The sequence below is a fragment of the Ptychodera flava genome, chromosome 19, assembly GCF_041260155.1.
Source record: "Ptychodera flava strain L36383 chromosome 19, AS_Pfla_20210202, whole genome shotgun sequence".
NCBI lineage: Eukaryota > Metazoa > Hemichordata > Enteropneusta > Ptychoderidae > Ptychodera > Ptychodera flava.
In genome coordinates, this window is record NC_091946.1 from 27,918,141 (window position 1) to 27,945,239 (window position 27,099).

General features: G+C 36.1%; 1 protein-coding gene and 1 long non-coding RNA gene across 2 annotated transcripts in view; one reads left to right on the forward strand and one right to left on the reverse strand.

The window, feature by feature from the left end:
* LOC139119141 (uncharacterized) overlaps positions 1-17,011 on the forward strand; it is a 204,347-nt gene extending 187,336 nt beyond the window's left edge. The window contains exons 2-3 of the long non-coding RNA XR_011548855.1: positions 3,066-3,181; positions 16,585-17,011. This is a non-coding gene — a long non-coding RNA (uncharacterized lncRNA). The remainder of the gene's footprint in view (positions 1-3,065; positions 3,182-16,584) is intronic.
* Positions 17,012-25,923: 8,912 nt separating this feature from the next.
* Positions 25,924-26,733, reverse strand: LOC139118127 (growth hormone secretagogue receptor type 1-like). The gene has a single exon (XM_070681421.1). It carries the CDS (start codon positions 26,731-26,733, stop codon positions 26,020-26,022), a length of 714 nt encoding a protein of 237 aa, XP_070537522.1. The 3' UTR covers positions 25,924-26,019.
* Positions 26,734-27,099: the final 366 nt, after the last annotated feature.

The following is a 27,099-nucleotide window of genomic DNA, read 5'->3' on the forward strand; positions in this document are numbered from 1 at the left end:
GTTTTATGTCATTGTAATTCTCATGGTCTAATTATGCAATACCCACTGTTCTGGCGAATTAAAGTGTGGTTACCAGGATACAAGTTGAAGACTTTGCGGAACAGGTCTTTTTAACGCCTGTCGCCGGAGTAAGGCGGGAAAGCGTATTTTCAATTAACAGGGTCTTGAAAAGGCTAAATTGTTCACAGACGCGTCGGGTATTAATATAAGTAACAAAGCAACACAGTTAAGCTGTTATTTCGCGAATAAGATGGTACCTGCCGATAGCACACATTAGGAAAGGGAATATGGGGAAATACCGCATCTGGAAAATTTTAATTTCATTTTGAAATAACAAGTTGAATTGAGAAGTTTTCAGAGCAAGAACCAGATATTTGTTTGATATGGCTGATAGCTTTACAATCAGTGTTAATGACGTTTTAGACATAGGTTTCAAATATTTTCTTAAATGATGAAGGCGAGTAACAACAGTTTTTCAACATCATATGGAATTCATAACGGGAAGGTTAATGTTCGGTGCGTGTATAAAAGAAGTCGGTATTTGCTCGATATCATTCGTGTTTGAGTGAAAATACTCACAAGAATTTCCGATGGAATGGGAGCACAGCTGGCATTTGGTGCGTTTTGGGAAGTTAACTTTGCATTTTTGCTGTCAAGGAACAAAGGGTCTAGATACTGATCCTCGACAGAGGAAGGTCCAAGACATCAGCAACAATAAACATGATTTAAAACGTCGTCATAAGTCATGTAATAATGATATTGTAAGCGTCCATATGTTACGACAACGCATCGCAACTGTAACCAGTAGTGAGATGCCATCTGTTGGAGGCATTTCAATCGAGATGTATCCCAATAGCCAGCTTATGGAGCAAGCCGAAAGGATGAATCGTGGTGCAGAGGTTAATATGAAAAAATAACAATTTATTTGACTGATAAACAGTTGCATAGAGCTATGTTTTAAAAGAAGACTTAAAATTTCTTAGAATACGTGATGTTGTGGACGTTTGAAATTTGTCATTTTCGAGATTTTATACTTTAACATTCAATGATCGCATCATATGTTGTTCTCTATTGCATTAGCCAGTCGTAGGCAGAGTATATTTTGTTGGTTATTGAAAACACTATAAAGGCGTATGTGTATCACATAAAAGAGTTAATACTGAAAAATAGCAATAAGTAAAAGAAAAAGTAGGCCAACCTGTTTTAACCAAGTTTATTGCGATTCAATTTTAATTCATAGCAATTCAGAAAAATACATAAATTGAAATGCTAAAGGAAAGAATCATGTTGAGACATTATGATAACTGAAAACTGCTGTCAGACTCATGTGATAAACTTTTACATAATACAAGGGGGGACTTCATATGTAATTGTTTCTATGTTTTACTTCTAAATTCTCAGGATCTCGCAGTTTTTGGGAACGTTTCTCTGAAAAAGTCGTCGAAATCGACTTTTCTTGACCAGAAATTTTATGGAGTTCATCTCAGGAGCTACATCATAACCAATTTCTGGTCATTTATATGTAAAATTTCATCGCTTACAATTTTTCCTCAGTAGCTTCTTGGTAAAATGCGATATTAAAAGTTATACAACGTCTGTAAATAAAATGATCTGATGCTAGACATCCAAAATTAACAGCATTATATTTGCAATACAACACAGTTGGCACCAGTTTAAGTTGTTCTAGATACAAACTAATTATCACTTAACAGGAAATAAGAGGAGGGAATCACTGATTTGTCGTCCAACATGAATAAATAAATATTATACAATAAATACAGTAAGAATGCACTTATTTTTCACAATGGCGAGTACAAGTATTTCAAATTTTTATTCATGATATTGTCTGTATCGATGACTGTTACAGAAAACAATGCTCATGCACTGAACGCCGGTCAATTTATAGTTCGGGGCAAATGTTAAATGCAAATTATATTATTAACAAGACATTTCAAAAATCGACAATCGCATAAGCAAGAGAAAAAGGACAGTTCAAAAGTACAGCTCTCAGGATACAATCTCGTCTTTCTTCGAAGCCTGATACAATGTGTTTGACATCATGTAAAGCCAAAGTCACTAAAATCACGAATACACTTCGGAATCCTTCTTCAAACAAACGGTTCCTCGTTCACAAAACTAGTTGGTTACTGTAAACCTGGCAGCAGAGCATAACTTTACTGCTATCAGGGCTGTCAATATCTAATTTCATGATTGATTGATCTATTTAAAACGTTCCCACAAGTATCTAAAACGATCTCCTTAACACTTATTGAAATCAAAACTATCCAATTTCATAGTTATAAATACATGTGGCTTATATTGGCAATTATTGGGATCAAACCAGTAAATTGCTTCAGCTTATTATTTGATCTTAAAAAACATTGTAATTTTCGCTTTTTAGAATGAAATGAAAATGTCTCCCCCCCCCCCTTCTCATAAGTTTAATAAACGGGCCTGTAGGATGTAGAAAATCATATAATAATAAGGTTTTAGATGGCAAATGTATGTATCTCCCATGGAAGTAATCACGCTAATTTCAGAATCCACACAACATATTACCAACATGAAAACGCCCGTCTCAGGGCTACACGATATTTCTGACTCATCAATTTGTACAACCAAGGATTCATGGCTGAATTTACTAGTGCCATTGCCTTTGCAAATGATTCGAACTTTAGAAAAGCGTCAAAATCACTAGCCTGCCATTTACCCCAAAAGCGTAACATCCATCCAAGTTGCACTACACATAAAGGAAGCATGCAGACAAAGAAAACTACAGTGTTTGCCATGGCTACGCGAAGGACCTGCGAGCATTCCTTGCGAATCGATTGATCAGTTGTTTCTGGGGAAACCAGCCTTGCCCTCCTTGACATTTCAATAATGATTTTGGAATACATAGTTAATGTTACGACCAAAGTAAAAAACATAAATGCATTAAAAAAAGCAACGCAAACTGTCTGCAAAACAAGTGGCCTTCTGATTCCAAAACGCCATCCTTCGCAAATCATGACACCTAGCGACGACATAGACAAACTAATAAACCATGACAATATGATCGTTTTCAGACACCTGCTGGTTGTATTGATGACGTGTGCTTTCCACGGATGGCATATTGCTAGGTAACGCTCCACACTGATGATGGTTACCATGATGCAAGATTCCTCCTCACTGAGAATAATAGGTATCGTTCTTAGTAAACAACTATGGCGAATGGCAACGCCTCTGTACGAAAATAGTCCGATGAGTAACTCCACAAAGAGATACTGGGTATCTGCGATACTGAGATTCAATAGATAAAAATTCGTAATGGTTCTCATCTCCCTAACTCGTATCATTACAATAATGAAGCATAAATTTCCAAATATACCAATCGAAGCTATCATACAAGCTGCTAAATATTTAATATTTTTCTGGTCGTTAAACATTGTATGTCCACTACCGGTTCCATTATCAACGAAAGTGCCGTTGTAGTGTGTCTCATTTATTGTTGTAGCCATACTTCTCCGAGAAATCGCCGTCTGTTGAGTGCGGATCGTCTTTCCACAGAGCTTGCTTGACAGGGAACTGCAATGAAACAGCGGAAGGATTATGTTACAAATACTTTGAAAATCAAACATTTTTGTAATCATCCACACTTACACCAGACATAAGCGTGAGAAAGTTGACAATTTCTGATTATTTGTTTAAAATGCCTGGCTATAGTCTTTTTCGTGTCCCTTATTTACTTTGAAAACTTAACGCCAACCTCACCAAATTATACTCTTACTAAAGGAATCTGCCATTCACAGTTTTGCACCGAACTAAAAGCTCAATATGCCTATTTTATGGAGAAAATTTGTCTGGTCTTGTTATGAATTATGTGGTTATTGAAATCATGAAGCTAATTAGCCCCTTATGCTATTTAAATACTTCTCTATGGATCGCTACGGAGTGAAGTAAATGCTGAAGTTAGGAAATGTTAATAATATTTAGTCACTGGTGAACTTGTGTTGCATATTAAGAAACCCTGAGAAAGGCTTGTAGGAGCAATCTGCCAAAACATGTGTTTTACAGCTGTTGTTCGTTAGAACTGACCACCTGCAGGATGAAGGGAAGATTTTAAAATTTACTCTGATTTTGTAAAGCAATGCTTTTTAAGCGTTAAAGTAAAATCGTCTTCTTTCATGAACGTAACTTTACGAAAACATTAATATTCACTTACCTTTCTCAGAACCTATATTCCCGATTTTCACTTTAGCAACCTTAAATTGTAAAATAAAATCTGGAACATGGATTTCCGTGCATAAAGTAGAAGTCACTTTTTCGGATGAAGATGCCGTCTTTCTGTAATAGGAACATAAAAGCTATGAAAATACAAGGAAATACCGTTAGAGAAAGAAGTCGGTAAATGACTTTAACGCTATTATATATAACTAGGACAGGGGGAATTTTTGAGTAATTTCTGTTACCTCGGTAAGTATTGCTGATGTTACCGTGCCGACTACTATGCTGGACTTCCTGCGATCTTCTTCTGGACTATGAGAAGTGTCCTCCGAATAGATCCTTTTTGTCGTGTCATGGTTTTTATAATGTTAGAGCATGAAGCAATACTTTATTAATTCAGCATGTCGATAAAATGCAAATAAATAGAAAATTGGTACATATAAGACAGTGTAAAACTAAGGAAAGATATCGGTACTATGGAATGCCTCGGGGATTAAGTAACTTGATTTGATACTAATAAAATCCATCTAACCAAAGCATATTGCTTTTTCAAACTTATAATTCGCACAAATTTTTAGTCTAATATATCGATCATTATCGTATGGTATTATGAGCTCGATCGAAAAGAGTCATTGTCGCAACATGTTTCTTTCGGCAGACTGCAATTTAACAATAATTTGAAATAAGCTATATACATGTCACGTATATAGTTCACAATACTTCACTATCACTTTGCGTTCAGTCTTGTGTTATCAAATGCCTTGGGGATGGCGTGGCCTACTTTGTCATCTGTATTCATAAAAATGGTTCGGTAATTTGGTCATTTCATATTATTGATTCGTGTGAAATATTTGTTCCGTTGACAGCGATTATTAAGAGATCTATTCAGTTGTACATCTAAGATTCGTATAGCAAAATCGTTGATTGACCGTCAAAGATTCAATGACTGGGATCCCTGTACACATATCTCCCACCTCAAAACACAGATGAATACAAGTAATGAGTGCCTGACAGATATAAGGAAATTAATGAGCCTAAAATTCATCTTGGCTCACTAACGATATTACACATAATAAGAGGTCTGCTAAATTATCCATGGTCTAACTTGTATTGTCTTGTTGTGAGTGTTGAAAGTCGGCCTTTTTCATTACGTTTATCACCTAACATTTTCCGTATGTTCAGATTACTTCGACTTACGATATACCAACGAGGCGATATCGTGAAACTGCCGGTGATAATTTTACGAAAATGTTGTAAATAAGATAGATATCTTTTCATTGGAATGTTTAGTTTGGCCATGGTGGTTTTCAGTTTTAATGAAATACAGTGATTTTCTTTATTTCTTCGTGGAGCAAAGGAACATATAAGCTTATGTTGCCCCGAAGCACAGTAAGTATAAGATGATCAATGTATTCTACCTGCACTGTAAAGTTAAGTGTTCAAGGATAGAACACCAATTAAACGACTTTTTGTAACACTTTTTGAACGCGTCCAGACGTTCAGAAATTTAACACTACGTGTTCAACCAACGTTCAATTTTTGAACAAACGTGTGCAAACTTTGAACGCTACGTGTTCATCAGACATTACATTGAACACCATGGTGTTCCATATCTGAACACACATTGCACAGGAAATTTGTTCAAAAAATTGAACGCATTTACGCGTTCAAAGGGCTGTAACACTTTTTGAATGCATGGACGCCGTTCAATGATAAGCGTGTTAAAGGCTAGAACACATGATGCGCGCTTGTTGAACACCTTTAATTTGGGCTTCACGGGGTGTTTAAGCCTTGAAATAACATTACAGACCATTGATATCCAGTAAAATTATTTTATTCTAAAAATACACGAAACATTTCTAGAGTAAAATACAATAATTTACTGTAAAATGGGCAAATAAACATTGCAACTTTGTATGTAAAGTTGTCAGAGGAAAAAACCAACAGTGTTAACACCTTCCTATCAAAAACATGTGCAATAAAAATCACCGTATTGTGGATTACGTTTTATGTTCATACTTGTTTAAAATGTACAAAAATCATCTGAAAAAGCTAAAAATTTGGCATACTTATTGTGTTGAAAAGACGTATATGTATGAAATGCATAATCCATTTTTGTAAGATGGTTTCTTAAAGACATTCCTCTTGTATAGAAAATTGCAAATTTAGAAGAAAAAACAAATTAGTCAAGGCTTCTCTGGTTCACATAGTTGTCAACACTGAAGTAAACACACGATGTCAAGTTGTCAAAGTGTCACAGTAAGGCATAGCATGCAGAAAGTGGGGAAAGTGGGTCCTTGGCATGGTAAAACCTATTTCCTTGTCCAACAAAGTCCTTCATAAACAAAAAGGTTTGTTTGTTTGTAATATCTTTAAATAAACCCTGAAATAAATGAGTGACATTTCAAAAATATACTTCTCAGAAATTTAAAACATATTCGTAAAGACCTTTCAAATTCTGGTGTACCCTGCTATTAATTTTTATACAATTTTTTTTACCAAAAATGGTAAAAATCACCCTTAAAATGAAAAAATGTACATTTCATCATAACTTGAATATATCACATTCTGGTAATCCCTAATGTCTTAAAAATGTCTGAAATGTCTTTAATGTCCTAAAAATACAAAGTTGCAAATTTCTGCATAATTTGAACAATCTGAAAAAGACTATCAGTAGAGATCTATGTCCTAAATATCAATTCTGTTCGATGAGCAGTTTTGAAATATTTTTTTTAAAGATATTTTTGACCAAAAATGACAAAAATTGCCATGAAATATACAAATTTGAATATTTCATCACGACTAGCACAAATTTGACTGAGGTCATTTTTAGGGACATGTTTACCGAATATGGAAAATTGCATATTTCATCATAATTTGAACATATCTGATTAGGGTAATCCCTTGGGACCTGTAATCCAAATATTAAAGGATTCGTACAGGCTGTTTTGAAGAAAAACCTTGGATGTACAAATTTGGGGACAATGCTACACATCCACCTATTTAGCTGACAGCAAAGCTAAAAACCAGTTGCTAAGTACAAGAGACGTGTTGAGCTACAATACAAAATAATCTACGGTTTGGTAGCAGGCTATGATCAACTAAATGTTACAAGGGCATAAGCTTTCAAAGACGTGAAGTCTCCTTCATCAGATGCAAGGGGGGATGAAAAATTGAAGCAGAAAATGACAGAAAATTCAGAGTGAAAATTTCAGGAAAAAAAAGTAATTCAGAGTGGACATTTTTACTCTGAATGGTCTGTCGCTTTCAGCTTTAATTTAAATAGGGGGACTACACGTCTGTGAAAGCTTATTCTCCGGCAACATTTAGTTGATCATAGCATGCTACCAAAGCCTAGATTAATTCACAACAAAAATACAGAAATTTATCAAAATTCAGTTACTGACCCTTGGAAGTTTAAATCTACATTAGAGGTGAACTGAGGTTCTCAAGCTTGTTTCCAGACAACTACCTGTACATTCATCTTCTTCGTTATCTGTATCACCAGCTTCTATAACAACTCTTCGATTTTCAGTGAAATCCAACTTTTAACATCCTGAAAAAAATGCCAACAATAGGTAATATGGCGAGATGAAACTTTAAATGAAAGACAAGGGGCTGATTAGGTTAAGGAAAAGGGGAGACTTTCATATACAGTGCCTCTCTTCAATACTGTTACAAAATATTTACTGCTTCTGGTCATCAACTGATTAAAATAAAAAAGCCAAACTCTCATCTGCTGAAACAATACATTGCGTACTCTACGATGTTTATTAACTGATGTTTTACATGCGATTGTGTCTACTAAAAGACATGTGTTAGCTGTGATTACGCAGCGGTACTATGCAAGGCGTATCGATCGCGCTTAGGTCAAGGGTTATCGCTACAGTTGTGTTGCGATGACCCTTGACCCGAGTGAGATCGATCGATAGGCTATGGCCAAAAGTACCACTGCGTAGTCACAGCTAGTTGTTGGTATAGCAGCCACTGAAAGAAAAAAGGTTTCTTCACGTAGTTAAGCTATTTCAAGGTACAATACAATTAATTTCAAAGGACGATAATATAGATGCTTCAAAAATCTAATACCTTTTACTATTTTGGAGAGGAAACACCCTTTCTGGTCTTGCTTCCGCACGATCACGACTTCAGGGTGCGCTTACAAGAAAAATGTCGCAACTTCCGTTTTGATGCATCATGGGATAGGAAAGACACCAAACGTGAACACCAAGTGTTTAGAAGTAGAACGCCTCTTGCACGCCGATGTTAAAATTAAAACGTCCATGGTGGTTTTCTGATTTTCTTTTCTAATTTTTAAACTTTCAACCCGTAATAAACGTGTAAAATTATTTTGTATACTTCCTTTTTAGAAAAAATATGCTTTCAGTAATTGTAGGCCGGAAATATTTTTCACTTTTATAGTGTGAAATTCGTTACACCAAATCTGTGTACGTTTGCCGGACAGTGAAGCAATAGTAAATTTAATATAGCCATTGTAAAGTATAAAACACCAAAGACTGTTAATTTTTTCACAGTATTGTAAAATTTCTGTGATGCTGACTTTTTGAACACTTGAAGGAGATCGTTGTTAACACATAGTGTTCAGGTTTAGAACATCATTGTTAATATTATGAACACTAGTGTTAACAATATGAACACTAGCCGTTCAAATTTGAACACCGACATGTACATTTTGAACGCGTAAAGACGCGTCTAGCGTCTGCTATTTTTACAGTGTGTATAATAAATTTCTCTATAACTAATTGAACATAATTTGTTGTAATTGGAAGCTTGGTGTACGTTAGTTTTAACTTTCTAATGGAGTTATCATAACCATTGCACATAATATTCGTCCATGAAAGGGACAAGGAATTAATTGCTATTCTGAGTATATGCCAGTGTTGAGTACTTTGTATTAGTGGAAGCTGATAGAGATGGATTACGTTGAGTTTTCAAAGAATCAAACGAGCGCCATGAAGAAACATACAAAACTATACTAACTTGGTTCACCACATTGCATCGAATGAAATATTTTTTATCTCTCTGTATAATAATAATAATAATAATAATAATAATAATAATAATAATAATAATATCATGTCACCTGTATCAAAAGAATAGTATTAATCACCTGGTGTCATTTCGCTCTTTTTCACATATTCTTTGAGGTAATTTATTTATGTGACCTTGGTATACTAGTTATGCATTCTAAAGATCTTTATCCATTTGTGCCTTTGCAAGTTCCAGGAATGATAAACACAGAGGTCATCCTGTATATCAGTGAAAAAGTGATTTTGACATGAAATGGTAAAGAACCTCAAAATTATTCATGTGCAATAAAGAGAACGCGGTCACAACAGAGCGATGGTTTCGGACAAATGGATAAAAGCAGGCAGGCACGCACGCATGCACTGCTAACTCTAAATAAGATATTAGTTATCGTCGACTTATGCTAGAGTTTCACATATGATGGAAACGATATCACATGACAGTAAAACCTCCACTAAGTTCGTGTTCAACTTCACTTGTTTGAGATCATTTAATGTAAGTAGTTTGCAGCTGTCATAACTTCTTGGTTTTACAATAAATGAAGCTGGGCTTACTAGAAATAATTGATCAGAGTAACCGTCAAAGTGTTGCAACTTGGTATTATCATAGATAACCTGCCACAGAGCGTTATACAAAACGAAAACTGAAATTAATAGAGCTAAAGAAAGAACGACGATGTGAGATACAGAGAATTTTTATCGTCCTTGACAATAGCCGAAAGCTTTGTTCGGATACGTAAATCAAAGACCACTATCAATTAAATAGATGTAGTAAAAGGCAGCACAAACATTATAAGACATATAAAAGGACGGTAATTTATGATTTGCCTCGACTTAATATATGCTTGCATCGCAAAGCGGAGTTAGACCCCGCAAGACAAATTCCAACTACACAAAATAAAGCAAGAGTTACATAGGATTAACATAGTTTTTGAACTAAAGTATTCTACTTTCAATAATGTAATCTGAGAATTATTGTAGTCTCAATATCTTTTCAAATAGTACTTTATTTTATAGTCATATATACGATATCAGCAATGTACTTAAACACAGGTTATCTACATACTGCATGTTTGCCATTTATTTTATTACAGTTTTCATAATATTGATATTTTTACGTGCTATTTGTACAATAATATAAACATTGCATAAACGAGACAATCATATTTTCTTAGCTCTTGTATATAAACATATACATGTACATTGGGCACTTGTACTAAAGGACGATGTTCACATATATGAATTAAAGAGGAAAGAGAGATACATGAAATAGCATTTTGTATTGAAATGCAGGAGGAAAATGCTACAGAGAAATAATAACTTCAGTCAGCAGTGACTTGCAGTGTTTTTCCGTCCATGGTACATGATACCATGGTAAGTTATTTTCAGAAATTAGAATTGAAATTCAAACATACGACTACTACGATACAAGAATGGCACTTATTTCAATTTAATCTCCGATGTAAAGTGTGACGCTGACCCAAAGTAATTTACAATGGCAACTGCAATCATTTTAAAGTGCGTACAGGAATTCAAAAAGGGACACTCGTTGGTTTTCAAAATTCTGAATTATAGGGGCTATTGTCTAGGTATATAAAACACTATTAAAAACTAAAACACAAAGAAACTGCTATCACTGTTGTCACAGTGACTGTGACAGGTTTGCATTGAATTCGCACATGCTGTATAGCAGCAATTGTGAACGATTCTTAAAGATCCATTCGCTGTAACTTTGGTCATTTTTTTATTTTGTTTGTTCTGTGTATCATCTGCAGTTTCTGGTTTGAATCCCTGAACCATGGAGAAATTCCTAATATTTAGCTCATAAATATACCTTATATGTGTATAATCTGCATTGTTATTGTTTAAATTTTGTATTCAGGTCCGGACTAGAATACATTTATCAACAATAACAATGGTCATTTCACATTTACAGGCTGTGTTGGCAAGCAGGACACCGGGCATTGGTCATGATGATCGGATTATAGTAAAATTCTGCAGTTGATACATTGAAACACAGTTACAGCTAATGTCCCTTTAAGAGACTGAAATAAAGTTTTTGGAGCATTATATAATTTTCAACATGCGAATGCCTTTCTCAATGCTCCACGGTACTTGTGACTTATCATTTTGTACAGCCAGGGATTTACGGCTGAATTTATAAGCGTCAAAACCTTTGAAAATTCTTCATATACACCAAACTCAAAATTATCATCAGCTCGCCATACACCCCACAAATGCAACCACCAACCCATTAAGATTGCGCAATGAGGAATCATGCACACGAAGAAAACTACTGTGTTTGCCATAGCAACGCGTAGGACCTGCAAGCTTTCTTTGCGAATGGACTGGTCAATTGTTTCTGGAGAGACCAGTTTTGCTCTTCTTGACATTTCTCTCATAATTCTGGAGTACATTGTAAGTGTTACAACCAAAGCTACTGACATTGAGACAGAAAAGAAAGTAAATGCAGTTGTCTGTAACCAACGAGCGTTCCTTACGCCGAAGCGCCACCCTTCGCAAAACAGAACAGCAAAGGATGCCAAGCATATACTGACGATCCAGGACAGTAAGATTATTTTTAAAGCCCTACTTGTGGTGTTTATCATGTGAGATTTTAAAGGGTGGCATATCGCCAAGTAACGTTCAACACTGATGATGGTGATCATTATGCAGGATTCCTCCTCGAAGAGAGTTATCGGTGCAGTTTTCAGCAAACAGTGATATCCACCGGGAACGTCGCCATACGTGAGTACTGCGTTGAGTAATTGCGCGAAAAGATACAAGGAGTCGGCGATGCAGAGACTCAAGAGATAATAGTTTGTAACAGTTCTCATCTCGCGCACTTGCATAACCACAAAAACGAAACATAAATTTCCAAGGATGCCTACGAGTGATATTGTCCCTACTGTAACAAACACGATATGTTCTTTGTTATAAGATATTGCGCTTACACTGTCTGTTATGTTACCAACGCAGCTGCCGTGACAGGAGGTTTGAGTTCCTGTAGTATTCATACTTGTACGTTTCACATTATAGCCTCCTCATGAGATTTGTAGGTCATTTGGACATCTTGACACGAAAACTGTAATGAAATAAGATGGTGAACTTGTAAATTATGTGATCATTTGATAAGAGTAACTAAAGGCGTGTGTAGGATTTTAAGGTCTGAGAAATAATCTATAATGCATGTTCCAGAGGTCTAAGTAGTTTCCCAATTCCTCCGATTGCAAAACCTATTATTTCATCAAATTACTATTGTCCGTCGACTCAGTCGTGTCCTTTAACGTTATGTTGTGCGTCGTTCAGCACATAGCAGTGTCTTTCTAAGCGTAACAAACCATTATTATAATTGTCGCCCATTTAGAAAAAACACCAACCCGTCTTATTCACAAAAGTAAGTTTTTAAGTTTGACATTAACACTTCTTGCTAAATGTAAATTTATACACTTGTAGAACAGTGCTGTTTTCAAAAGCATCATTCTCATCGTAGACAATTTGTCAAACCCACTATCTGCTTTGTTGGAAATTCTGGTCTCCTTAAACTCACCACTTATTCCGAACATAATGTCTTTGAATAATTCAGTAAGTAAAAAAATTCATGTTACCCTTCAAGTATTCCGTGGAATATAAAAGGTGTTGCAAAAGTTATCGTATTTGAAATCAACTGTGTACAGTTGTAATCTTTAACTACAAGCACTTAATTGATACAGCTTTAGTTGCACAAAGGTGGGCGATATCGAAGCACAAGGAAAGTTATCTTGGTGGAAAGGAAAGAAGGATAGAGAACACCAAATGTTTACGATGAAAGCAAACAATGACCCAGTCATGCCAGTAGAAGCTATATTGTTCCAAGGAGAGCACAAATTCATTGAATTTTTGACGTAAGTGGATTACTAAAGGCAAGCAAATCCTTCTTCAGAAACATTCACAAACAACAATCTATTCTTCAGAGGCAAGACAAATCATTCCGTAAAATTGTAAGGCTAAAGCTAAAGACAAAATGTCTCAATTGTCTTTTTCATCTATCTTCACATCGTTTCTTGCATAGCGAACCTAATATTCATTTCGTGTAATGCTATACTCAGAGATAATACATACATAATTCTTGATCATTGAATACATAATACCTACATGCGATGATACTGTTAGCAGGTCAACTTACATTTCGATGAATCACTGTCGCTGATAACGTTCGTTCGGCACTCTCCAATTATCATATCAAAATGATATGCTGGTTAAATAAATGCCGGTACCGCAGAATTGGCCTGATTTTTATAAACTCAGGCACCTGTCTTCAATTCTATCTCGAACTGGTGATTGTTGTTATAATGAAGATCAAAGGTATATTAGTGTCCATGTCTTTAGCCTAACGTTACAGCAAAAAGAAGTTGTGCACATTTGCAAAATGGCACAGTAAAAATTTATTATATTGATTACCTTGTACGTGTTATGTGATATCTCCAATCGGAGTTCCGATCTTCAGTCGTGTTAAGATGTTTGAATGCAAAATATTATTTGAATGCAAAATATTATAACTACCTTGCACGTATTGTGTGATATATTATGATAATCAGAACCTGCGTAAAATGATTGATATGTCACATGACATGTAGATGTGTTATTATTGCGACCATTAGCTGGCAGATAAATAACGCTGAACAGATATAACTATACAATCTGCTATACAAACTCAGAGAGATGAAATTACTGAAAACATAGTGAAATATTGGTTGTCTTCTATACATCCAAAGAACGAAATGATTGTACCTCCAACCTCATGGGCCTCGACAAGTACAAGAAACTATATCTGCAAGCGATAATGCTGAGAGTGATTTGCTTTTCATTGTCAGCCAGTAACTTAATTAAAAGTATGGTCAATTTATTGTCAAATGCTCAATAACAGGAGGAATTGTTCATCTGTCACATCACACGTTACACGACAGAAACCGACAACCATTGGTCAAAAGAAAACCACAGCCTAAAAATGACAGGTATATTAATTCTCGTCAGTATTGCTGATAGCAATTAACTTACTCCATCCCATTCGAAACAAGTTATTTCAGTATTGATTTAGTCACATTTTGACATGCCATGTCTACTTGAATGATATGACTCTGCTTTAAATTGTTGATCTTTTGCTAACGTTTGTATCGTAGAAGAAACCCCAAAACATTGTCAAACTTTCTCTTAGCATGGGTGTAAATACATGTATATCTGTCTACTACAAAAGAAAATATTATCCATATCAACAAGTTTAACGTAGAATACTCGTCTAAAGAGAAGAATATGAATCCGACAAAGAAATATTTCGTGGTTTAGCTATCTCACTCGGGCAAAGAAGAATTAACCATTATTTATTTATCTATCTATTCATTCATTTGTTTATTATTTATTTATTTATTATTATTTATTTATTTATTTATTTATTTATTTATTATTTATTTATTTATTTTGTTTGTTTGTTTATTTTTTATCTATTTAGTAAGCAAGGTAGTTAGTTAGTCAGTTAGTTACTTAATTTCTTTGTTTGTTTTTTGATTGCAAAACAAAGATCACCATCCATTAACACGGCTCAATTGAAACTTCTAAATAATGAAGTTTAATTCCATGGCGCCCTATGTACATCCAAGGAAACATAAAAGTACAAACTGACACAATGTCACCGTGAACCACATAGTACTGCAAGCGGTAGTAAATACTTTCTAAACATGATTTTCAGATTCTCTGGAAAAGTAGCCAACATTTAAATTAAGGGGCTATATAAATATGTTTTTGAACTGAGAGAGACGTTTCAGGTAATATTTGTTTAACGGCTTGGAAATTTAAATTGTAGGTTAAATACACATTCGGAAAAGTTAGCCATAGCTGCATTTAAGAAAAGAGCTATGGAGTATATATTGTCATGTCGGCCCGAAACTTTTAGTACAATTTCTACCCACGACAAATCTTCCTGGAAAATATATAAAGAGAAATATCTGTGTGTAGCATAGAATGAACAATGCGATTACTGAAACAGCGCCGAGGAGATCTTCTTGATAGCTAATGTTGGAATGAGTAACGAGTCAAACAAAATAGACACGCTCTTTAACCGCTGTCAGCTCATTGCATATTTAAGCAATAAAGCACACCCAGCGACGGTATACCAGGAGATTTTGACCTCTTCACGACATATATGCACAAGCGATAGCGAAATATACTTAGAATTGAACATGAAACTTATTTACAAATTATCGAGATTCCATGTAATGCACATGATGAGTCAACGTGGTCTGGTAATATCGTCTCACTGAACAAATTTCTCGATACTTTTCATGGACACTTACTACACATGAATTAAGTTTTTAATTCTATTATTGGTACTTAAACGCTATTTTCATACAAAACGACAACAATAATAATGGCAAAAATCGTATTTAAGTTAATTTTACTTGGATTTATTTATAAACCTTACAAGAAAGCATTTCATGAAAGCAAAATACAATAACTCTTCAGCAAACGAGTTTAACAAAATGCCATAAAACAGTTGAAGATCCAAGGGAAAATACGACAAAAACGTGACATGTGATAAACTTGACCTTTTAAGGTTAAATATATTTATGTACGTACCTTTCGATATATAAGGGTGTCCGACTGGCAATTTTTTTAAGGTGTTACTCCTTTCAAAACAAAACACTCACATACATTACACACATGAAATAATTTATTCATTGTGCATTAATTTTAACTACACTGTACAATGTTATATGGCCCTTACGTACCATTTCTGCCAAGCAAAAGGGTATTACAATCCACTAAACCAAAAAGTACGTAAATAGGCTATGAATTTTCGGGTTATAATTGTCCTATTATCAAAATTGTCAGTCTTAAATATCTCAAAATTGTGATTCTATTCGTACAATTAACATGAAAATGCCTTTCTCAATGACGCGCGGTATTTCTGACTCATCACTTTGTACAACCAGGGATTAACGGCAGAGTTTATAAGTGCCAACGCCCTTGCAAATGCTGCAAATATATTGAAAGAATAAATGTCAGTAAAACGCCATATATTCCACAAACGCAAAAGCCAACCAATCAGGATTACACACGAAGGGAGCATACAAACGAAGAATACGATCGTGTTTGCCATGGCTACGCGAAGCACCTGAAAGCTTTCTTTACGAATGGATTGATCCATTGTATCCGGGGAAACTGAGTTTGCTCTTCTTGACATTTCTCTCATTATTTTTGAATACATAGTAAGAGTTAAAACCAGCGCTAATAACATAAATAAGATAAATATTGCCAGACAAACTGTCTGTAAAACACGCTGTATCTTAAACTCAACTTGCAGGTCTTCGCAAAATGCGACAGCAATCATGGACGAAGAGAGGCTGAAGATCCATGACATTGCGATTGTTTTCAGGCACCTGCCCGTGGTGTTGATCACGTGAGCTTTTAAAGGCTGGCAAATTGCCCAATAACGTTCGAAGCTGATGATAGTGATCATGATACACGATTCCTCCATGGTGAAAGAAGCGACCACCCTCTCAAGAAAACACATAATTTTCATGGACATGTCTCCATAGAACAGCAAGCCGATGATCATTTGCAGGACGAGATACTGGAGATCAGCGATGCTGAGACTCAGTAGATAGTAGTTGGTAACAGTTCTCATCTCTCTCACTCGCACCATTACGAAAATGAAACACAGATTTCCAAGTATGCCAACAGGTGATAGTGTACCAACAACGACAAGAATCATTTGTCCGTCACCATGAACCATTAAGTTCGCACTACCATTCACGTTGTCGATGGAAGTGTCGTTGTAGTAAGTGTCATTAGTTGTAGTAAGCATTCTTCAAACGTGATAAGGCCGCTTTAACAATGAAAAGATTTCAGCCAGTGAGACCATACTTACACTTAATCTGCAACAGAATAGCAACGAATCTAACTTGTGGTTGACAGTGTTGTGAAACGTTTCGATGCAAGAGAAAGATGGATTACAGATTACTGTACAATGCTACCGAGTACAAACTTTTGAGGTTATATGTTGGGTAAATAAACTTCAAGAAATTTCTTTTGCGTGAAAATTTGAAGATTGATAGGTATGAAAAAATTCTATGCTACACAAACAATTTAAATTCGAAGAGCCTGGTAGTCCTTGTGGCATCTTATCAATGTACATTACTTTACTTCAGAATTAAATTCTGGTCAACGTGATCGGAGTCAATATATAAAAATTTAAACTTGAGCGATGGACGTATCACTGGACATAATCTTCTGATGAGTTAAGAAGTGCCTTGCGCGTAGCATGATACGTCCATTTAAAAAATCTGAACGAAACGTGAATTCTCAGCAGATTAGCCTTTATGGCCTATCGAAACACATGCCACGCTTGGCGTATTCGGAATCCATATTCAAAACTTAGGATGGAATCATGACAAATGCGATATCTCTCGGAAATTTATACTTCAGGGATAATTTGATCTAATGACGCTGGGTTTGGTTTAGTTTTCAATGCAGTTGAATTTAAGTGTCAATGTTATGTCAACTTTGCTATCAGGGGGTTTTATACATTCAGTCTCATGACGTACACAAAAAGATCCATTGAGACCGAAACAAGGGTACTAACTGTTGGTAGATCGACTTTCTGTTCGCGGTGGCTAATAGCTGGAAATTGTACTCACCTCAGTCGATAAATGTATCTCTCAATTATACGTGCGTTCATTTTCTAAAGATTTCATAAAATCTCTTCTTGTGTAAAATTAATTTAAAATTAATTGTGCCAGCAAACTGACAGTACCAAACTAAAGCATAGAATCTGTAAAACTTGCAGAAATTTTACTGAGACATGAAGACTGTCTTGGGTCAGTAAGGCGATGAATATTGATCGCTTATGAACTTCTAAAATCACAATATTGAACTATGTGAATCAAGAATCAATATAACACGTTTTCACACGCTCATCAACAGCAACTCCTATATACATCACAATATTTCGTTATGAGCTATGCTAGCGAGTTGCACACACAGTGCAATAATACTAGATAAAGATTATACAGTAATCAATGTACCTGCGACTCTCATGTGCACTATTAAAATTACCTTATACTTACAGCGTAATATCTCAAATCCAAGCCTCTATCTTCAGTCATTTGTTGCTGTAGAATGCATCGGTTAAAGTTGAAAGTTTCAATTATAAAGCGCTATTCAGTTACCACATCATGTTTAATAGAGCTGGTATTTCGACCATTGACTGGCATATAAATAATGCAGAATGACATATTAAATACTTCAATATAAAATCAGAGAGATGAAATATCTGAAAAGTCTCTTATTGGTTGCCTTTGTACATCCAAAGGAAGAAAATATTATTTTACCTCCTACCTTATGTGTCCATGATCCCAATTAGTTCAAAAACATATATCTACAAGCGATAACGCTGAGTTATTTGCTTTGCATTAAATGCTATAGGAACTGAAAAATAATGTCAATTTTGTTGTCATATGCTCAATAACGGGAGGCATTCTTCATCTGTCTCATCATAAGTTAAACACAAGACACAGGAGAACAAATGCTTAAAAGAAAAATGACAGCCTATAAATGATAGGTATATTAATTCTTGTCAAAATTGCTAATAGCAATTAACTTTCTCCATCATAGTCGATACAGGGTATCATTCATGCAGTGACTTAATGATGTTCTGACGTTTTTTCATGTTCTATCCATTTAAATGATATGACAATGATTTCACAGATTTTCTGCTTTAAGACTGTTGCGTAAAACATGTTTCAAACCATGTTAAAATTATTCTGAGCAAGGATTTAAATATATTTGTCAATAATAGAACAAATTATTCTCGTCAATAAGATGAACGTAGAATACCCTTGTCTAGAGAAGAAGAATAATAAAACTAACTAGGAAATTTAATAAAAGTAAGTGCTAGACAACGGACATGCCCCTGCTCCCTTTGTAATAGCAATGATGAAACTTAGACTATTTATTTCAGTCGACGTTAATTCGCTGACATCTTCTCGGACCAGTTTTATGATTTCTACAATTAGCCTCTTTTTCTTGATACGATATTAAACATAGCCTTTATGATGTACTTTTTTGAATGTGCAAGTGCTCCAATTGTTTATAATCATCTCATACTTACAGCAAACCGATTTGATGATGATATTACATTAATGACGTCTTTTGTCAAGTTACTCTTAACATGCAAATATTCATATGTAAAGGTACACAGACTACAGACCATTGACAAAGAATATTTTCCAAATATTTGAAAAAACATTATTTTCAAATACTAGAAACTCAGGATTAAATACTCACAAATATAAATGAGAGAAAATTTTACTCGACAGGTTTGAAAGTGAAACCATCACTGGATAAAATATTGTAATGTTAAGGGTCCAACTATCAAACTTCGAGGCAAATTACTCCCACTATAAACTGTATGAAATTGTGAATGTAGACATGCCGGTCAACATGAAAATGCCTTTCTCAGTGATTCACGGTATTTTTGACTCATCACTTTGTACAACCAGGGATTCACGGCAGAGTTAACAAGTGCCGATGCCCTTGCAAATGCAGCAAATATTTCGAAAGCATAGATGTCGGCAAATCGCCATATGTTCCACAAACGCAAAGCCCAGCTGAATAGGAGGACACACGTGGGAAGCATACAAACGAAGAATACGATCGTGTTTGCTATGGTGACGCGTAACACCTGAAAGCTTTCTTTGCGAATTGATGGGTCAATTGCTTCTGGGGAAACCGATTTTGCTCTTCTTGCCATTTCTCTTATTATTTTGGAATACAGTGTCAGAGTTAAGACCAACGCTGATAACATAACTACGAGAAATACGGACAAACAAACTGTCTGGATAACACGCTCTATCTCAAATTCAATGCGCCAGTCTGCGCAAAATGCGACAGCAATCGTGGAAGAAGAGAGGCTTAAGATCCAGGACATTGCGATTGTTTTCAGGCACCTGCCGGTGGTGTTGATCACGTGAGATTTTAAAGGCTGGCATATTGCCAAGTAACGTTCGAAGCCGATGATGGTAATCATGAAACATGATTCTTCCAAGGTGAGAATAATTACCACCCTTTCAAGAAAACAGATAACGCTCTTGGATACGCCTCCGTAGACCCGGAAAAGCAAGTCTGTGAGCATTTGCAGGACGAGATACTGGAGATCAGCGATGCTGAGACTCAGTAGGTAGTAGTTTGTAATAGTTCTCATCTCTCTCACTCGCACCATTACGAAAATGAAACACAGATTTCCCAGTATGCCCATTGACGAGATTATACCAACGACAGCCATTATAATGCCGTGAACTATGCTCGTACTACTCGTCACGTCATTGACGACAGTGTCGTTGTAGTACGTTGCATTAGTTGCAGTGCCCATTCTTCAATAGGGACTGGTGCATTTCAAGTATGAATGTTGCAGCCCAAGAGACCATCAACACATATCAACTGCAATATAATGGCAATGGAGTTCATTTGTGAGTCTTGCGATAACCCATTTTGCAAAAATCAAAAGCGTGATATAGCGCTAGTAAACATTTTCGCTATTTGATTCGAATTCATGTCTGATCTCTCTCTCTCTCTCTCTCTCTCTCTCTCTCTCTCTCTCTCTCTCTCTCTCTCTCTCTCTCTCTCTCTCTCTCTCTCTCTCTCTCTCTCTCTCTCTCCCCCCCCCGAGTTTGTTGTAAAACGTTTAGTAAGCCGAAGAGAAAAGGGGTTTAAATTAAAAAAATGGAGTCCATTAAAATACAGAGTGCTTTTGAGTATTTTTCTTTCCCTTTCATAGATTATACTCCATGAACTGAGACTTTCCTATTTTCCCACTTTTTGATCTCGCGTGAGTTTTGAGTGATAGCGGGTTGAGAGCATTCTTTTACAAGCGAAGACAAATATGCTCTGGTTTTTTTTCTCAAGAAAGAGAAATCATACCGTAAAATGCAACGGTTTCCGAGCAAGGGATATGGTGCAGCGGCAGCATTTTCAAACATGGGCGCTCCTCTGAGGTCGAATATTCCTTAGGTTTCACGACCACCTCCCATTCTGAACATGCAAATCATCTTAGTGGAACAATCCCTCAAAAAGAAACTAAAACGTCATACAATTTTCGATGTCCACTTGCCCCTCACCAAAACAACACAAGCATAACACACAACATGGCGACATGATAAAAGTGATATACATGTAGGCTGCAGTGCAACTTATCATTTTTATCTTAAACGTTTTTGGTGGTCCGCGAGTAAACGGGACAGAGATTTACTACCAATTTTACTGGAGCTTATGGCAATTTTATTGTTGACAATACTATCTAGCACTGCCTTCATATGATGATTACAAAAAAACTACAATGTTGGTCTAGCATGCACAGTTGAAACAGTCATTTTCTTCTAAATCAAGGTCTCCCGTTTGTATGGAAACTGTGCAAAATTCAATGAATTCATAGAAATATTCAATGTACCTATTCTACAGAAAGAAATCGATGTAGTAACATGAAACACTATTATAGCGAATGTGGCGTTAGAGTCATTTACGGTACCTTGAAAAGAAAGCATGGTCCTTGTGTTGGTAGAGTCAATGTACAGTAGCCAAACACCATGTAATCACTCGCAATTTTCTGATAGATTCACTAACTTGCAGCGATGTGGCGTGCACATTTCATTTTAAAGATGTTGAATTTGATGACCCGATAGTCATCAGGCTTCCAAGAATAGTGCCTTAAAGGCTAATTCGACGTAAAAACTCGCCATCGGAGATCCGCATTCATCTATTCGGTTATAATAATGGCATATCCCATATCTCTTGGTGTTAGGACTCCAGCTAAACATATTCCACACGGACGTCGACGATACTAAACAAAACGAGAAAAATTGCAAGGAAACAGCAAAGTGAATCGTATTGGCTTCTGCAAGTCTTACAATATACTATTTGTAACTTTAAATTTAATCGATATTTATGTCTTGGACATTGATTATTGCAGGGAAATGTATATCTAATGAGGCTGGCATTGAAATAGTTTCATATGTTTTATATGTTTGCTTGAATGTCCATGTCAACATCATGAAACATTTTAATAACAAATTATATTATATGGGTCGTTTGAAGATCGATAGAGAACAACAGAACGAAAGCAAGTTTATTAAACATCGACAGATTGACTTTTTTGTTATAATGGCCAATAGCAATAAATTTTAAACGCCTATGTCAACATAATGTATCTCGCAAATATCTTTCCTTATTCACCAACGACTTTATAATCTCTACGATTTAAAAGTATTGCCGATGCACACTTTTCTAGAACATTGATTATATCGGAAAGCTAACTTATCAAATTAGAGAACAGTGTAATATTTAAACAGGCAAACTGCAGACTGAGTGAAGCGACTGGTATTGATCGTTTAATAGTCTTCTGACATGACAATATTGAACCATAAATATATGAGTCACCGATATAACCATGCAAAAATGGCTTGATATGAATAACTAAGCTGTGTTTACTGTTGTGAAAGTAAATGAGTATAATACAGAGGATTCGTCATCTCCGTATCGAAGTAGACAAATACAGTTGAACGTTTTGCCCGTTGGCCTTGAGATAGAATGCGCATCGAGATGCTTGACTCTCAAATTTTTAAACAATTCTTTTCAGATATACCACATGTGGGGGTTCATTTTAAAGCGCTTGGTGTGTGAAAACCTTTTCACAGTCTTAGTTTTTCGAAATTCGATATTTTTATCCGTAGAGTTAACACAGGGATGTTGGCCATTTTGAATTTCAAATATAGGTAAATCTTAGGTATTTGTTTCTCTAGTACCAAAATTTGCAAGGTGACCCCCGATTTTTATTCTTGATTTAGAAAGAGAATGGTTGAATTATTGCCCGAGGAAAATTTAAGCAAAAGTTTAAGATTTCACTTTCGAGGCGCATATTCTACCTTAATCCATTACTTTATCAAATGTGAGCTTGATAAGAGGCTGATGAAGTCAGTGGGTGGACTTGATTGGGACGCTCCGGTTCATCTGACTGGAGTGTGACCGGTTCTTTCCGTCACGTGGTCGGCGTCATCCGGTAGATTCTCCAATCAAGTGGCCGCCATATTGTATTCGTCTGCCCCTACCAAAATCGATCGGGCTATTCGGGGATCCCCGAATAGATGCGCGCTCAGAATCCCCGACCCAATCAAGTACGAACTTAGTTGGCCTGGATGCACCGGTCTACACCGGTCGTCCCAATCAAGTCCACCAAAAAAATGAAAATTAACATGGTAAAGTATTAAGGTCTTTTATACATTGTGTGATATTATTCAGATGTATGAACTAAGTGGAGTGCCAAACAGATACATCATTCCAGCAAGAGATCGTTAGATGGGAGAAGTCATTACACAACTAATAATATGCATGTATTAAGAGCAAGACCTCTGAGTTCCTGTTTCTCAATGCTACCTTGCCGCAAGATGGCGCCCTTGCGCACTGCCACATTCGCATAAAGTGCCACAACGCGGACGACAAGATCTGACCTAATCTCCGGACAAAAATGTAAGCAATTGCCACCGTTCACACAGATATTTAGGTCAGCAATGGAATTAATATAGAGGAATTTCTCTGTTAGCGAACAAAGCCAAGCCACCTTTTGTCTGTTTTTGCACATAATTAGTCTTGCCAAGTTCACACACGCTTGTGGGTTATTTTGGACTGTCTTGATGATCTGGATACGTCAATGAAGATGAAGTTCCGATTGGCTTTAGAAGTAGACGACAAGATCACTTTGAAATTTCTGGATTTCGCACTCTGTCAAAAATTGACTGTAGGATCGCTGGCTGACACTTTTTCACTTACCGTTTACTCATTTTGACGATTGTTACTTAGCAGAGACATGTCTCGCAAAATCTAGTAATGATCGCCTCAGAAAATTTGAAGCAAGAAGATAGATACCATTTGCTTTGATCTGCGACACGTCACAGATGTCTAACTTTACTAACACCAGTATTGTCTTAGCAAATGAAATTGCCAAGATAGACTAAATAATCCCCCTCAAACGACGTGGACGTTGACTGATAATACACGCAATGTATTGTTGGGAGATGGGGTTGAATACCTAGCGTACAAGTACAATGTATGTTATTTTCCCTCGATAAATAATCTATTTTATGCTCTGATCACTGTCTCTCATCATGGCCACTGTGCTTTCTGTTATTTGTGTATACTGATATATGAATGTCATTGCCAAGGCTTGGCACATTTGGACCTTAGACCATGGTTGAAGGTGGTGTGAAGATCAATGATTCATGAAGTAACACTTGTTATGAATATTGATGAGGGTGTTATTAAATACACAGTAATTTTGACGGGTATAGTTGTTCTGCAAACCTTAAACCTCATCACTATGAGAATAGAGCAAGCCCCATATTTTATATATAGAATAAAATTCTAAAATTCTAAAATGCTAAAATTCAACATGGTCGCTATACCCTGTCAGTGTTAACTGTTAAATAGAGTATAATGAACATTTCGATTTCAAATTCCCAGGCAAAAGAAGTAGAAAACTCCATTCATTCGTAAGTGTTCAAATTGACTCCACACAAGAACAAACCAGAAAAGGCATACCTTAAAATTTAGTCCGAAGAACGGTCCCGAAGCGCAGTTTACCGTAAAACCATCATTCTGATCATAACTGCAGCAGTATTACAGGGTATAGTCAGTATATCCGATTCCAGAAATTAGTTTTGAAATCATTTCACAGCATCCAGAGTTGGGTAAATGTTTCAGGATATGAAAGTTTCAGAAGCGTTTTGACGAATGATTACTACATCTAGCTAGTGATGTGCATTATTATCAGTCTCAGAATCGTCTGTATTTAACACACTTTTTCCGAGAGCTCATTTGACATAGTCTTCATACTATTGCAATACAGATGATGGATGGAATTTCTTTTAATGACAGGACAAAATAGAACACCACAAAGCCATGCAACAATAACACAATAACTTTTATTTCATTCAAGCGCTTTTCAATTGTTTGCATCATTGTAAGAATGTATTTAAAATATCAAAGGCGTAAGCAATAAACGATACAGTAGTCCAGTGTTTATAAAAAATTAACAAGGGAGTAATAAAACAGACAGGCATGATTCAAGATACTCCTCAGCTTCATATTGTGGTACCTTATTTTCTACGACAAGATTACCTTGTGGTCTGTATTGGGTTCAAAAGGAACTTATAACTGATTAAAGATACAAGCGTTCATGGTTAGATATTGGTTATTGTGTGAATTCAATTATCAATACTCATTTTAAACCAAGTGCTGGTTATCAAAACTTGAGTTCTTTATACTTTGAACATGAGCACAGGTTAATCTAGTCTGTAAATAGCAAGCAAACACGACGTTGCCACCAAATTCCACGAGTTAGTATACTTTTTCACTAGTTAAACGATTTATGGGTTGTATTTTAAGAATGTGTACGATCAAGTTAAAAGATCTTTCCCTTTTCAAAGTTTGCCGGAAGCCTGAAATAACAATAGCTTTTCACCATCCAGATTAAAACACATTCTTCATTGGAAAAGAGAATTCGTCCCATTCTGAGCATCTTTTCTATTACATTTTTTCAAAATCTCAACATATGGTAAAACGATTTACGACTATTAAATAATATTTGTTTGCAAGTTTCAAATGGGTTAACGGCTGAAAACAGTTTCAGTCAAGGAATATGGGAGATTCGGAGTCCAAGCATATATCTCTGACATTGATTTGTCCGTGCCTATTAGACAATATTACAATTCACATAAGATTCCATGCGACATGAGAATGCCTGTCGCAATGCTTCTCGGTATTTTTGACTCAGCATTTTGTATAACCAGGGGTTCACAGCTGAGTTAACAAGCGTCAGGACCCTTGCAAATTCCGCGATAGTCAGGAAGGTGTAACTATCAACATCACACCCTCGCCACATGCCCCAAAACCGCAAAATCCAGCCAATTTGGACCATGCATGTAGGAATCATACAAACGAAGAACACGATCGTGTTTGCCATGGCTACGCGCAAGACTTGCAGGCTTTCTTTGCGGATTGATTGATTGATTGTTTCAGAGGAAACCAAGTTTCCTCTTTTTGCCATTTCTCTGATAATTTTGGAATACATTGTTACCGTTACAATTAGAGCTAACAACATCAATACGTTCAATAAAGCAAGGCAAGCTGTCTGGAGAGCGAGTGCTTCCCTCACTCCGAAACGCCAACCTTCACAAACTAGGAATGCAAGCGACGACACAAACAGGCTGACGATCCATGACAAAACAACCGTTTTGAAACACCTGTTGTTGGTGTTGATCATGTGATATCTCAGAGGATGGCATATTGCCAGATAACGCTCCACACTGATGACAGTGATCATGATGCAAGATTCCTCCCCGCTGAGAATTATGGGTACCATTTCAAGCAAACAGTTATTGCTATGGGCAACACCTCCATACGACATTAGCGCGATGAGCAGCTGCATAATAAGATACGAAGTGTCAGCGATGCTGAGGCTCAATAGATAATAATTGTTAACAGTTCTCATGTCTCTTACTCTCATCATCACGAAAAAGAAGCAAAGATTTCCGAGTATTCCGACTGAAGAGATTGTACAAATCGGTACGAATGCAACATGCTTGCTGCCAGTAAACTGTGCATTCATACAAGCAGTGACGTTGTCGACAAAGTCGTAACTACACGTTTCATTCGCTGTTCCGATATTTTCTCCGATATTTAGCATCGTTGTGAATCAAGTCAGCAGTCAAGAAGGGTAAAGAGATACAACAGCTGCAATAAAATAAAATGAAAATTGGGAGGTAGATTGTGC